Here is a 16,058-nt window from a genome sequence, read left to right as displayed (position 1 = left end):
AGGAAGGGTAAAGAAGTGAATAGGCTTTGGCATTGTAGCTTCACCCAAAACGTGACACGCTTTGTATTGTATATATGAACTAGGTCAATCTTGTAGGCAATTACTATTTTACCCTCTAGATTGTCATCATGCATTGCAAAGTAGGGTTGCTTTAAAACTGCTTCTCTAGGAAGCACTTCTACACATAAGTGCTTCTAGCAAAACCGTTTTTTATAAAGACATTGGAATTTTCATAAGAAATCCAGGTGCTTCTTGAAAAAACACTTGGAGTGATTCCTAAAGAAGCACATAGCAATTGCTTCTCCAGAAAATGATTTTATGACTCAAAAACACCTTTATAATTTTCTGTCAAACACTATGAGAAGCGTTTTGTTGTTGTCAGAAAGTATTTTTAGCCCTCCCAGAAACACTCGCAAATAGGTTAGGGCTTGTTTGGGAGTAATTCTTGAGAGGCCAATAATCACTTTTATGGAGGAGCATATGGATGGTGCTTCTCCCTAGAATCACTCCCAAATGAGCCCTTAGTTTCTCGGAGTATTAGGATTAGTATTATGTTGTGCAAGACGCAATCTAACATAGCGACTATAGTCTATAGATTGGGCTTCATCGATCCATAAGGTTTGTTTGCATTTCCATCCACACACTAGTTTAAGGAGCAAATAAAGTATGAAATGTAGCATCGTTAGTGTTCCTTGAAACATTATGTATCCAATTCAAACTTTTAATGACTTTTTGTAGAGTTTAAAAGTTTGGAGGTATTCAATCTAGATTTTTAAGGAGTTTATAAAAGTGTAGTGGTATTTAATTGTGACTTTTAAAAAGTCCTTAAAAGTTTGGTGTTATCCAAAAAGTTAATGACTTTTAAAATGCTTATTAAATGAATGATGTTTCCATACTTTTAAGGTTTCCATACTTTTAAGGCTAATTGTTAGGGAAAATAGTGGTTTTGCCCCATGAACTAAACCATAATTGTCAATTTGCACCCTCAATTTTTTTTGGGTGAATTTATTACAAGTGGCCAATTAGGTGCCTACTATTAGATTTTGAATGATTTCATCCATTTCTCCGTTACTTTTCCATTATTGAAGGGCAAAATCATCAGTTTGCCCTCCCCTTCAACTAAATTACACAAAACCACTGAGATTTTTTAAAAACACATCATTTGGGCAAAATCGTGTTTTAGGGTTTGAAGAGTGGGTAATTGGGACTTTAGGTTTGAGAACTTCATATGCGATTGCTAAATCTAATTGGGCAGAGTAAAGATTCAATCGAAATTTGGGGGGTAATATAGAGAGATTCTAATATACTTTGAGAGTGATTGTTTGAGGAGATGTATGTTGTCCTAAGAGATGGTGGAGAGTGTCCGAAGTATTGTAAATGTCAACTTTTCCTCACCTCATGAGTTTTGACAAATAATATACATTATTAAGGGGTTGAATCAATGTAAAAGAGAGTTTTTTGTGTTAGTGGCCCCTTTTATGTCTGTTTTGGTTTGGACTGAGATTCGTTCCATGTGAGTTGTTCCTTTTATGTCTTGTTCTAAGACTCCTTTATTGGGACTTGTATAATACATTTTAGTCATGTGTGATCTCTCCTTTTTGCATATGAGTTTTATTTTTGCAGCTATTTTTGTATTTTAGTGAGTTGGTATAGGTGTTTAATGGTAGATAAATGTGGTAGATAGACATTAATTGTTCTGCATTTTTAACTATGCAACTGATCCTGACAATTTTACCTTGGAAATTCATCATGGAAGGAATGTTGTGGATGGGTTCTATTTGGGTGGCATTGTGCACTGGAGTGACAACCATTGCAAAGATTATGTGTCCATGTTGGATTTGTATGAGTTGGCAGTAAAGATAGGATACACATAATAGACAAGTAGGTTTTTCCATAAGGAAAAAAAAGTGGGTTCGGTTCCAATTATCACTGACAAAGATTATCTTGAGTTTGTTCTTGAGTTTGTGAAGCACAAATCCTCAAAACAACTAGATGTGATATGCATTACTAACATCTCACAACAAGGGCAGATATTAGAGAGCCAAGCTTCTGTTTCAAGTGATGCAGCACAAGGCAACAAAGGTAAACAACCTAACTTTGAACATGTTGATGTCGGTGGTGAAGGTTTTGTAGATGTGGATGTGGATTTGGAGACAAATGGCTATGGGGTGATGATGAGTTTGTCAATGATGACTAGTTTGGTGAAGGTTTTGTAGATGATCAGTTTGATGAAGGTTTTGTAGATGATCAATTTTGTGAAGGTTTTGCAGATTATGTGCAACTAGAAGACGAAGATGAAGATGAGTTTGTAGGTGTTGATGTGCAAGTAGAAGATGAAGATAAAGATGATGATGAGGAAGAACCTAGTGTAAAAGATTATGTGTATAGAGAAATTGAATTTGAGCAAAGTGATGAAGAAAATGAGAGGGTTTATGGTGGATTTATTGTAAATGAAGATGAAGAATACCATGAGAAAGAACCAAGCGAGGCAGATACTGATGAGTATGACACTGATGATTTTAGCAGTGTTCATGAATCTAAGGATGAGGAAAATACTACAATGAGAGGGAAGACCAAAAGAAGAGCCCCTAAATTTAAGCAGTATTACAGAGATCATGACTTGAGGTTTCCCAAATTTAGTTTGCGGCTTGAATTCATAATCATGATAAAAGTGCATAGAAGCTATTCAATACTATGCTAATAGTTGTGTCAGGTTACTGAAATTTGTAAAGAATGAGCCTGGTAGGCTCAGAGTTAAATGCAATGAAAAGGCAATGAATGGTCATTATCCTTGGGTACTAGATGCATCTCATGTTGGGAATAGTCTAACTGTTAGGGTGAAGACTATTTTAGGGGAGTAGACATATGGGAGAGGGGAAACAAGTAGATTTGCCACTTCTAGTTGGTTAGTTGTAATATTTGATGAGGAGCTTAAGACAAATCCTAATATTTCAGTGGGAGATTTTATGGTATTGGTAAGGAAGCATTATTTCATTGATGTTATTAAGGATCAGATCTATAAAGCAAAGCAAATGGCTCAATATAATATTCAAGAAATTGAAGAACAATATGCAAAGCTATAGGACTATTGTAAGGAGATTAAGAGACAAAATCCAGGTAGCACAGTCCTTGTGAAGACAAGTTTAAGAGGTAAAGATCCAATTTTTTAGAGGATTTATGTATGCTTTGATGCTTGTATGAGGGGATTCTTACAAGGCTGAAGGACAATTATGAGGTTTGATGGTTGCTTCATCAAGGGAGCTCATCCAGGTCAACTACTTACTATTGTTGGGATCAATGCCAACACTAGCATGTTCCCAATAGCATTTGGTGTGGTAGAGATTGAGAACAGAGAGTGTTAGACTTGATTCTTAAACATTATCTTCAGAGATGTAAGTATCACATATGGAAATGGTTGGGTGATCATTACTGATAAGCAAAAAGGCATAGGAAAAGCAACAGAGGACTTAGTGTCATTTGCTGAGCACAAACATTGTGTTAGGCATCTCCATGCAAACTTCAAGACACCTGGTCATGGTAATTTGGGTTTGAAACAAATATTGTGGGCTGCAACTAGAGCCACTATAGTTCCATGGTGGGAAGTAGAGATGGAAAAGATAAGCGATTTGTCTGGAAAAGCTTACAAATGTCTGGAAGATAGGCCTGTAAGCCATTAGAGCATATCACATTTCAAAACTAGTCCAAAATGTGATATGTTGCTCAATAATTTATGTTAGTGTTTCAATTATGCTATTTCATAAGCTAGAGACAAACCAATATTGACAATGCTAGAGAGATTAAGAAGTTAGTTAGTGTTGAGAATGGCAAGGCAAAGAGAAATGCAATGGACTCAAAATGTTAGACCAGAGATTATAATGATAATAGAAAAACCCTTGAATGAGAGTGGGTCATGCATCGCTCAACATGCTGGAAGACGAAAGTATCAAGTTATGCATAAGTTAGGGGGAGCAATATGTTATGGATTTGAATAGGCATACTTGCTCATGCAAGAAATGAGATCTCTTTGGTCTTCCTTGTTTCCATCCACTGGTTGTAATATCAAGGCAATAGAATACCATGCAATATGTGAATCCTGCTTATTTTATAGATGCATATGACAGAGCATATGGGAATTTCATATCCCCAATGCCTAGTCAAGACTTATGGTGAAAACAAGCAATCCACCCATCAAACCTCCTGTGTACCACAAGCAAGCTGGAAGGCCAAAGAAATCTAAGGTAATAGGGGTAGATGAGATTCCAAAAGGTGCCACAAAATTGAAGAGGTATGATATCGTAATACACTTCAGAAGATGTGGCTATGCAACTAATTGTGATCGGAATGATGGAGAAAGGCAAGCTGCAAATAGGCAAGATGCACCTACCGAACCTGTAAGTACCCAAAATGCTACTAGCCAAACTCCCCACTCCATGCCAATGAGAACGACAAAACTAACGATATGATGCTACTTGGTATTATTTGATTTTATGCTTGGTATTGATTTTGGCTTTACTTTATGGTTTTGTGCTTGGTATTATTTGAAGTTAGTAATGGGGATAAGGCATGTAGAGGCTGAGGCAATTCAACTGCTAGAATGGGAGGGAGAGGCACTACTCCAAATGCAGGAATGGGAGGGAGAGGCACTGTTCCAAATGTAGGAATGGATGGGAGAGGCTCAATTCCAAGTGTACAAGTAGGAGGGACAAACCGCCAACCAAGTGCAACCCAACCTACAGTTTTTATATTTGCAAGTGGAACTCCTGCTCAGTTAGTGGTTATCTCTCAATCCCCAAAGTTCAAACCACCTGCAAAAAAGGCAATGCCTTGGAGGAAGTGACAATGACCTTGTAATGGTGAAACTGTTTGACAATCCAACTGCTTTGTAATTGTGAATTTGTTTGTTTGGCAAGTGTTTTATAATTGTAAACTTGCTTGTCTTGGCAAGTCTTTTATAATGCTCTACACTTGTGGTTTTTAACCAATCTTTTGTAATGCTCTGCACTTGTGGTATTTAGCATATCTTTTGTAATGCTATGGTTAAGCACCAATGGTATTTAGTATGCATTTTTATACTTCAAAGTGTTAAATGCACACTCAGGAGGTTTGGTTTCTTTAAGACCTGTTTATACTTTGTCTTTCCAATTGCACCAATATGGTCAGATATATTCAGTCCCAACTGCTATGAGTACATCAAATTGTTTCAAATTGCACCACTTTATTCAGAGCAAGCCAAATTATATATATATATATATATATATATATATAGGAAATGGCGTCAAAAAACAGATACAAAAACCCAAAAGCATCACTAACACATATTACCCAAAAGCAGAAAATACATGCCCTTAAACTTTTTCATCACATTAATTCCAATTTCAACTGTTTCTTATCCCTATAATTTGGTTTCAATAACACAGAAAGCCCCAAAATTATATTCACAATCAAGCAGCTGCCAAACCAAAACATAATCTTCTTTACTTTAGCTCTCTACAACTGAAGTTCCTCCTCCATAATTCTAATACACCTTAACAACCCAGGAATGATCTGCTTGGGTCAACCTCTCTGTATCATTCATGGAATCGGATTAAAAATATTCAAAATAACCAAAAGCGTCATAAAACTCATCGTTTGTGTGCCACAAACATATAACCTTCTTCTAGGGTTTAAATATGTCCAAGACGTCCCTATTAAAGCATTTTTTCGACATTTACAGCATCTCCCCAACACAGCTCCTCCATGTTCACTTGAGATCGATGACTTGAGCCTCTTCTCAACACCACCGCTAGTCTGGGTTACAAAATTGGGGCTTTAGGTCTAATTGTGGGGAGTATAAGGAGGGAAGGGTGTAGTGGCTCTTTTGCCCTTCTTAAATGGGTAGCATGCGAAAAGTAACGGAGAAATGAATGAAATCTGACGATAGGCACCTAATTGGCTATTTTTAACAAATTTGTATCCTTAATTTACCGAAAAAATAATCGAGGGTGCAAATTGACAACTATGGTTTAACTGAGGGGGCAAAAACGCATTTAACCCCTAATTGTTAATAGCAAAAGTGTCTTGCCAATTTACTAGTGACTTTATCAACTCTATGAAAGTATTTAAGAATTTGTCAACTCTATGAATGTCACTCACCTAAAATAAAAGTCCATACGTGTAGGTGGGATACACCCATAAACTCTTTTAGAAAACTTTAGAAAACCACAATTCGCTAAATTTTTCCAACGGCAGGTACACAAAAAGCTTGGGCGGACACCCACTCAATTTTCCAACGACAGATACACAAAAGGCTTGAGGGTGACATTGAGTGATTTGAAAGTTTGAGGGTCACCAAAAAGGGCAAAATCTTACATGCGGCATGGCTAACTTTTGTTGTCAAATTTATTGTGTGCCGCTATGAAAGTTCCTTTTTTAATGTTTTCTTTTCTTTTATTAAAGTAATCAGTTGCTCACTTTCTTTGGTACCTTTGGTGAGCTGCTTCCATGTTTTTCTGTCTACCAAAGTCTTGTTCCCAGACCAACACTTGGAACCCATCTCCAATACCTTGTCATCCAACCAAAACAACAAATTTCCAGGGCCTTGTGTTTTGCAGGCGTGCAATTCACTGGTACAGTGAGGAGCAGACCACCCTATACTTCAATGTAGAGAAAGAATGCTTCAACCCAATCAATGGCCATGCCTCAGTTTTTGTCAACCCTTATGATATCTCTTATTGTGGGCAGTCTGGAGGCCATCTCCGTATAAACACAACCTCTAGACAACAGCAGAACTGTAAGTGTTGGAATCGGAGGAAGATTACTTTGAATGGTCAGTATCGATCCTGACGGTTTAAGAGTACCCATTACTTTCTTGTCGGAAAAAGAGTACCCATTACATGGTATGTATTTTGCTTGGTAGAGTTGTATTGCCAGCAGCCGTTGGTTTCTGGGTTCAAATTTGATTGTTATTTGAGCAGAAGGGAACAAGGAGACCGAGAAAGATCATGCATAAATGGGGATTCAGGAACTCTGATAAACCAAACTGGATAAAGTATTTAAAAAGACAGAAGTTTACCATTGACCGTGCAGTATTCGTAACAGACAAATACAATTCAACAACAATGCAAATTCTGGTAGTATTACGTTCCGTAGATCAACAAAGAAAAGGAAATGCTTCCCCTCTACCAGGAAAGGGAAATTTGTGGTCCCAGAGGGAATGTTACCACTAGTCCCACAGTTATTGTCAAACATTCTTGGATAAGTCATAGAAACTTCCTGTATGGTCTGCCTGCATCCTCATCTTGCATGTGCTGTCACCATAGAAAACAAACTGTTAAAATCCCAATCAATTAATTGCAAGACTGGAATGGCCAAATTGTTTGAGTGGTGAGTGTGTACACACACTCCAACGTAAACATCCAAATTATATGACAAGGAAAAAGAAAGAACAAAAAGCGTAAAACAAATAGCCCGTAATCAGAAAATTTAAGGAGAACTAAAATGACAGAGATGCATATGAATGACTAATCAACAATAAAATCCAGGCAAATACCAGGGATAGTTACACAGATTAGTGCCCAGGATTTAAGATTAATCTTATCTTATACTATTAACTTTAGTATTTGAATGTATCAGACTGCTTTGAAACTTTACCCTTCCATCTATTCATCTTTGTCATAAGTACAACTGAATTTGTAAACATGGAAAATCAGAAGGCTGCAACAATTAATAGACAGTGGAACAACGTACGCAATGAGAATAGATATCACTAGGCTGAGGGAGATAAAGAAGTTGGACACAGGACATGACTTTGCAACAGAACAGATATCAGTAATTTGGCAACTCATTACCAATTAACAAACCAGAACAAAAAAGAAAAAAAGGAAAAAAGAAACGCATCTCAACACACCAGTGTTTCAAAGGGACAAATGCTTCACAAGAGCCGACACTAATAAGTAGTAGCAACCAGACCTTTTAATATAAGATGGCAACTGACAAAAAACAGAAAAACCATGAAACTAACGGAGATCAGCTCAAAGGAATTTACTTCCCCCACCCCTTTTAAAAGGAAAAAAATGGGAAAAAAAAAAAAAAAAAAAAAGAAGAAGAAGAAGAATATTTTACCATGACATTTGGTTAAACCCCTGTTCCTACGAGAATATGTACTCCCATAGAGAACCCTTTTCGATTATCCATGTTGATTACTGACAAAGACTCCAGTGGAAGAAAAACATTAGAGGCATTCTACCAACAGATGCACAAGAGAAGAGATTTAAAAACCCAAATGAATGCTCTAGAAACTCCGACACTGCAGCCTTCTAATCTCACTGAGTCAGCACGGGACTCAATCATATTTCCTTCTAATTTTACTCGGCAATTAGGCTTTTCAGTATACATCTAACTCCTAATTCAAACCCCTGTCAAAAATTGAAGCCAAATTTTATGATAGCATGGAATTTGATAAAAGCCCTAAAAAGTGCCAAAAGAATTTAGCACAAATGCTTCACAAATGATGATTCTACACTATTTCTACAACCCCCAAAGCCATATTAACCCCAACAAAAAACCTAGACGAAAGTATAAACAAGAAATGCCTTTTATTTCACAGATTAGTGCCTAGGATTTAAGATTAATCTTATCTTATACTATTAATTTTTAATATTTGAATGCAACAGACTACTTTGAACCTTTACCCTTCCATCTATTCATCTTTGTCATAAGTACAATTGAATTTGTAAACATGGAAAATCAGAAGGCTCCAACAATGAATAGACAGTGGAACAATGTGTGCAATGAGAATAGATACCACTAGGCCAAGGGAGATAAAGAAGTTGGACAAAGGACATGACTTTGCAACAAAACTGATATCAGGAATTTTCCAACTGGTTACCAATGAACAAATTAGAACAAACAAAAAAAAAAGTATTTCATGACACCAATGTCGCAAAAGGGAGACTGCTTCACAAGAGCTGATACTAGCTAGTAGTAGCAACCATACATTTTAATATAAAGAGGTATTAGGGTTTAGTTACTTCCTCCCCACCCCTCTAACTAAAAGAAAAAAAGATGATTTTAACATGACATTTGATTAAGGCCTTAAAGCCCAGTTCCTACCAAAATATTTACTCCCATAGAGAGACCTCTTTGACTATCTAGTTAATTACTTACAAAGACTCCAGCGGAAGAAAAATATTAGAGGCATTCCTCCAACAGAATGTACAAGATATTTAAAAACCCAAAGAAATGCTCTAGAACCTCAGAACATTGCAGCTTTCAAATCTGACTAGAGAGACCTTTTCGATTATCTACATTAATTACTTACAAAGACTCCAGAGGAAGAAAAATATTAGAGGCATTCCTCCAACAGAATGTACAGGAGAATTAAAAACCCAAAGAAATGCTCTAGAAACTCAGAACATTACAGCTTTCAAATCTGACTGAGTGAGCATGGGACTCAATCATGTTTCCTTATGATTTCACTAGGCAATAAGGCTTTTCAGTATACATTTAAGTCCTCCTACAAAGCCCTACCAAAAATTGAAGCCAAATGTTATGACAGAGTGGTAAAACCCCCAAAAAGTGCCAAAAATTTTTAGCACAAACGCTTCACAAATGATGATTCTACACTTTCTACAACCCCAAACAAGAAATGCCTTTTATTTCCCAAAATATAGTTTGGGTCCAAACCCAAACGTTTAAACATCATAATTTGAGAAAATTGATTTCCTGAAAGTCAAACAATCACTAAAACAAAACAAAAAAGCTGAGGCTAGCTGTTGAGATACCAAACCAAATTCGATAACCAGAAATCGAATTAAGAGAAAGATCTTGAAGCATATTACGATCGATTGGGCAATTTCAAACGGATCCACAGATTAGTTTCCAAAACGAGAACAAATGAGAGAGAGAAAGTTACGAAATCTCTGACGATGCCCTTGTAGACCAAGATAGGGATGGCGATGCCGAAAATGCCAACAAGGGCAAAGTTGCGGCGAGTCCAGCGGAAGTTGTGCTCGAGATTTTCTCTGGCTGAGCCCCACTCCTCTATGAACTTGTTCTTGTTTGCTTCCATTCCTCCCCCCATTTTTGCTTCTCCTCCTCTGCTTTCGACTGGCCCCTCTCCCTCTCTCTCTCTTTCTCAGTCTCTCTTTCTTCTATTTTAGCTTTCCTTTCAATTGAAATGCTCTATCCACCGTTTGGCTGCATCGATAACCCAATTCCCACACCTCAGCTTTTTTTTCTTTTCTTTTTTTTCTGAAAATACTTTACTCAAATAATGTTTTTTTTCTTTGTACCAATAACATAACACGAGCTTCTATTTGTACGAAGATTTCAGTGAATTTGGCTGAAAAACATAATCTAAAAAAATTACATCTCTTTTCCTTTTCTATTCTAAAGAAAAAATTTCGGCTAAAAAGTAAAACACAAGAAAAGACTCATTTGGAAATTACGCGACTTGGGCCTCATCTAAGGGCATAAGGTCCATTGTTTATGCGATGGTTCCATGGCCCTTGACATAAATCCTATATAAGGGCAGAAGGTCCATTGTTTATGATTTGGGTTTGCAATTTGATTTAGTTTGAGCTAAATTAAGTGAAGAAATTAAACGAAACCAAAGGAGATTTCTTAGATTATGGTATAACATAACGCTTAATTAGTTACTTGTTGTATATATAGGTTAGGCCAGTTGGTCATATTGGTGAGTTTGCCCTATTACATTATAGTTCAAATCTTCCTTCCTGTTGATAAAAACAAAGACTACTTGTGAAATTAACCTTTGTTTTTTAAAAGTAAAACACTCAATTAGCTAATTGTTTTGCTTATATGACACTAAATCCATCACACCTGGATATAGAGATGCCATATGGACCAAAAATAAGAAGTTTTTCTTAATAAAGAAAATCTTAACCTTCTAAGATATAGAGATGAAAAAATTTACATGTTGTTTGGGACTGCTTCTTTAGAAAACACTTTTGTTCATAAGCGCTTCTCATAAAACCGCTTTATTATGAAGATGATGAAATTTTCATAAGAAGTCCAAGTGCTTGTTGAAGAAACACATAGCATGTGCTTTTCCGGAAAGCACTTCCACGACCTAAAATCACTTCTAACATTTTTTTGCCAGAAACGCTTTTGGTTGTCAGAAAGCACTTTTAGTTCTCCCAAAAGCAATCCCAAATAGACGCAATTTGGCATCACTATAATTTGACGGACATGCAAATCAATGGTGTAACAATTTGTAATTTTAAGCATTGTCTTTCTCTTTTTTTTTTTTTAAAGAAATAAGCATTGTCTTTCTCAAGCTTTTTTTGATGAACTAGGGGGTAAAACCCCAAGGACACACAGCAACTACTAACTACAGACTAGCCGAGTCCTAGTGACTCCAAGCAGATCATCAACAAGGCTAGCACCAATCCAACTTGGAGCCATATCAAGAAGACAAACACCTGAGTCCAGATTGTAGCTCCACTGAGCGATCTGGTCAGCAACCACATTTCTTTCTCTATAAATGTGATGGAGAGCACAGGCATCAAACTTTCCCATAAGCTCCCAGCAGCTAGAAGCCAGAGACGTCATAGGATGTAAACCAAGAGTAGTAGCATTCCTCACCAACTTAATCATAGCAGAATCCATTTCCACCAACAGATTACGAATACCTCTATCCTCAGCAAGCTTTAACCCAAAAAACAAGCCCCACATTTCAACCTCAAGGATCTGATCTTTGCCTAGATTAGCAGCAAAACCTCAGGTCCAATCCCCAAAGGAATCACGTATAACTCCCCCCGCACCAATGCATCCGAAGCAATTTTCCTGGTTCCATCCACATTCAGCTTATACTGCCCAAGACTAGGTGGCACCCATGCCAGGGAAACCTGGATTCTAGCACTGGTTTTATGTAAGATTTGGGAGGTCATTAACCATTCATGGACAACAACCAAGATGTTGTGTTTAGGGTTAACAGGCAACTCATCCTCAGGCTGAAAAATGGATTTGTTCCTTCACTTCCATAAATGCCAACAAGCAGCAATAAACACCAAATACTAAGGAATAACAGTCTGCCACTTAAGCTTTGACATTAAATTAGCCTTGAGCCAAGGTTTGAAATCCATCTGGAAGAAAGAAAAATTGGATGGAGAGATAAGCAAATCATTCTAGACATCCCTGGCTTGATTACAGTCACGAAATATATGCAAAATAGATTCAGCAGGATAGTCACAGACAGTACAAGCCGAATCCCTAGCTAGATTTCTTTTAACTCTCTGCTCATTAGTAAGAAGTTTTCCTTGGACAGTCAGTCATAAGGAAAAATGTAGTTTATGAGGGATCCTGAGGCTCCATAGAAATTTCCAATTGTAATCAGGCCACCAAGGACCTTCAAAGAACAACCTATAGGCAGTTTTAACTGAGAATACTCCATTAGGAGAAGGCCTCCAAATATGAGAATCAGGGATAGAACCCATGAAACCAACAGGCATATTAAGAATTTTCTGAACAAGATCATCATGAAGAGCATAGCGTAATTTGTTAACATCCCACCAACCATTCTTGGAGAAATCAGAAACAACACAATTTAAATCAATCACCTACAACACCCCCTCTTGCTGAGCCAGAGGAGCATCAGTGACCCACTTATCTGTCCAGAAAAGAGTAGAATCCCTTTTTCCTATCCTCCAAGCTAACCCTTGTGATAACAAGGCAATCCCATGAAGAATACTTCTCCAAGTAATGGAGCAGTCTTGCTTAGACCTTAAAGAAGGGTCTAGAATAGTAGAACCCTGCATATACTTTTTTCATAAATTTTAGCCCACAAACCCTTATCCTTGCTATGCAATCTCCACCCAATTTTAGCCAACATAGCTTGGTTCATGGCAGCAGTCTTCTTAAACCCATACCTCCCTTGGATTTAGGCCTACAAAACAGATCTCATTGACATAAGTGGATCTTATGCTTTTTCTATCCTCTTCCCCAAAAGAAGTTTCGATTGAGTTTATCCAAATCATCACATACAGTAGCAGGTAATTTGATAGTTTGCATAGCGTAAATAGGAATTGAAGCAGTAACAGCTTGTATAAAGGTAGCTTTACCAGCTAGAGATAAAAAATTTACCTTTCCAAAAGGCCAACCTATGCTTAACCTTATCCACCAAAGATTCATAAGTAGCTTTCGTGACTCTGGAATGTAATAGGGATATTCCTAAGTATTTTCGAAGATAGTTGGTAAGGGGTGAACCACATATATAACTAATCTCCTTAGCAAGCTCCTTACAAGTGTTAGGAGAGCAATAAATGGTAGATTTTTCAAAATTAACTACCTGCCCAGAAGCATGACAGAATAGCTTCAAACAACTTCTCCTAACTCTAGCTTGATTGGAGCTAGCCTCAGCAAAAGAATTAAATCATCAGCAAAAAATAGGTGGGAAATAGCAGGACCTGACTGAGACAATTTGACAGGTCTCCACTTCTTCTTTTCGACAGCATCAAAAATAATATGTGAGAGCTTTTTAATACATAACACAAATAAATAAGGGGATAAGGGATCTCCTTGCCTGATTTCGTTCAGAGGCACAAAAGGAGTAGTCAACTCACCATTAACACAAAGCTGATATCTCACAGTAGTAACATAGCTCTTGATCAGACAAACCAAATCAACAGGAAGCCTCAACTCCACCAACACATGCACAATAAAGTTCCAGTTCAATCTATCATAAGCCTTGGAGCGATCAATTTTCCAAGTAATAAAACCCTTCTTGCCTTTCAAATTTTTAAAGTTATGCATTAGTTCCTAAGCAATAAGGATATTGTCAGTGATATGCCTGCCATGGACAAAGCTAACCTGATTGGGGCTTATTAGCTTGGGCAAAATAAGCCTGAAGCGAGCAACAATAATCTTAGATATGACCTTATAAAGAGTGGAACAAAGGCTAATAGGCCTAAATTGTATCATAGTTTGGGGGTTGGCCACCTTAGGCACCAAAGTAATTAAGGTGGCATTAAGTTTATCTGGGATCTGACAATCAGTGAAAACTTGTTGAACCATATTAAAACTAGCAAGGCCACAAATATGCCATTGGCTCTGATAGAAACACGCATGGAACCCATCAGCCCCAGGGGCTTTAAGACTACCAATACCAAATAAGCTTTCTTTGACTTCAAACAAATCAATGCATTTGTACAGCCCTTCCAAATCAGCAGAAGCAAGGCTAGGAAAAAGATTGATAAATTGCAATATGAGCACCTGCATCTTGATTAAATAGCCCTTGAAAGTACTCAACATCCAATCTTTTAATTCCCTCATCATCTTCAACCCAATCCCCATTGTTATCCTTCAGTCTCTCAATCTTGTTCCTCTTTCTCCGAACAATAGTAGTGAGGTAGAAAAACTTAGTGTTCCTATCACCATCCTGCAACCATTCGACTCGAGATTTCTGTTTCCAAAACAAAGATTCTTGATCTAAAACATTATTAAATTCAGCAATAAGACAACCTTCCAAATTGCTAAGAAACTTATGAGGCCCTTCGCATAGAGCCTGCTGGATGCCGTGAATTCTGGCCAATAATCTTGTTTTTTTTATGTCTTAAATGGCCAAAGCATTCATGCTTTAACCACATAGCTTCAAATCGAAAAGGTCTTTTAAGGGGGTCAGCCTTAAAGCAAGATTGCAAGCAAATTTTAATGGGACTATGATTAGACTTTGTAAGAGGGAGATGCCTCACATTGGCATTAGAACATAGCCTTCTCCATTTCACATTACAGATTGCTCTATCTAACCTTTCCAACACGTTTATTTGTCCAGGTAAATTTGGGTCCAGCAAAACCCAAATCCAAAGATCTCCTGACTGTCAAACCAATCTTTAAAACCTTTAGACCTACCAGAGGAGGCCCCTCCCAATTTTTCATCAATAGATAGAATGTCATTGAAATCTCCAGCTAGTAACCATGGTAATTCATGACTTCCCGTAACAAACGTAAGATACTCCCATAACTTTTCTCTTTAACCCTGCTAGGGCCAGATAGATAGCAGTAAACATCCAAGGGGGCTGACCAGGGCCAAGAAACACAGGCCGAAATAGATTGATCAAGTACCCACAATTTCCACAGTAACTTTATTATCATTCCATAGCAGCCATAATCCCCCAGAAAAACCAATCGCATCAACAACTTCAAAACACTTAAAACCCAAAGTCTGAATCACCTTCAAAGCTCTCTGCCCACTAATGCGAGGCTCACAGATGAACAACATATTAATATGATGGGTACTAATCATGTCCTGTATATTAGTTTTAAATTTGGCGCAAGCTGCACCTCAAACATTCCAACAAACAACATTCATTAGAACTAGCAAATAAAAGGAGGAAATCTAATGGCTAAACCATTACTTACATATCAGAAGCCATGCCTTCAACAATGTTGAAAGCATCCCTTGCCACTTGTCTACTAATAGAGTCCATATGACCTTCAAAGATATCCATCTTTTCAAATTGAGTCCCACGATCATCATCATCAGAATGCAAGATAGCATCCACACTTTCAAAGTCGAAGCCTCTCTGAATACTTACATCTAGTGGCTCAATATTCGGAGACTGGTGGCCAAAAATATACACATATTTATCTTTTTGAATATGTTAACCATGGCCCCAACTATCAAGTTGTTCAAAAATGAGAGTCCTGGCTACAACCTTCTTGCCATCCACAATCTTTGTTCGAGCACTATGAAAGGAACCATACTTAGCTTGACTAGGGAGAGAAGCCATCAAAACACTTTCATCACCTGCATTAATATCCTTGGTAGTCTTGTTAGAAATATCATTGAGAGCATGTCTGGTACCACTAGACTTGGTATTCTTAGATTTAGTCCAGGTCTTATTACCTTGTGCAAAACTAAACAGAGTAGCCTCATTAGCATTAACAGAACCTTTATTCCTCTCCATCCTAGTCTCAATATCATCCCTTCCAAAGTTCTCACTTACCATTCTAAGAGTATCAAACCTCGATCCCTTTGATTTAGCACCAGACTCCCTCCTCTCATCACTTTTAACATCAGCCTTAGGTCTTCTTCTTAGAGCAACATTCATCTAAGGGCC

General features: G+C 37.5%; 1 protein-coding gene and 1 pseudogene across 1 annotated transcript; one reads left to right on the top strand and one right to left on the bottom strand.

Moving 5' to 3' along the window:
• The first annotated feature begins 2,061 nt into the window (after positions 1-2,061).
• Positions 2,062-4,658, top strand: LOC148920016 (uncharacterized; annotated as a pseudogene).
• Positions 4,659-7,030: 2,372 nt separating this feature from the next.
• Positions 7,031-10,183, bottom strand: LOC103323726 (neuronal acetylcholine receptor subunit alpha-5). The gene is made up of 2 exons (XM_008225737.3): positions 9,893-10,183; positions 7,031-7,286 (listed from the first exon to the last, which is right to left on the bottom strand). The coding sequence occupies exons 1-2, from the start codon at positions 10,058-10,060 to the stop codon at positions 7,239-7,241; spliced, it is 216 nt and encodes a 71-aa protein (XP_008223959.1). The 5' UTR covers positions 10,061-10,183; the 3' UTR covers positions 7,031-7,238.
• Positions 10,184-16,058: the final 5,875 nt, after the last annotated feature.

Source organism: Prunus mume, linkage group LG2, assembly GCF_029339155.1.
Source record: "Prunus mume cultivar Tortuosa linkage group LG2, ASM2933915v1, whole genome shotgun sequence".
Taxonomy (NCBI): Eukaryota; Viridiplantae; Streptophyta; class Magnoliopsida; order Rosales; family Rosaceae; genus Prunus; species Prunus mume.
Note: the sequence above shows the minus strand (reverse complement) of the source record. Positions and strands in the feature narration are given on the sequence as shown.

Excerpts from the sequence above, each read along its gene's own strand:
- LOC103323726 (XM_008225737.3), bottom strand. The coding sequence starts at position 10,060 with ATGGGGGGAGGAATGGAAGCAAACAAGAACAAGTTCATAGAGGAGTGG. Across the intron at positions 7,287-9,892 it reads AGGGCATCGTCAGAGATTTC|CACATGCAAGATGAGGATGC; the intron begins GTAACTTTCTCT and ends CTATGGTGACAG.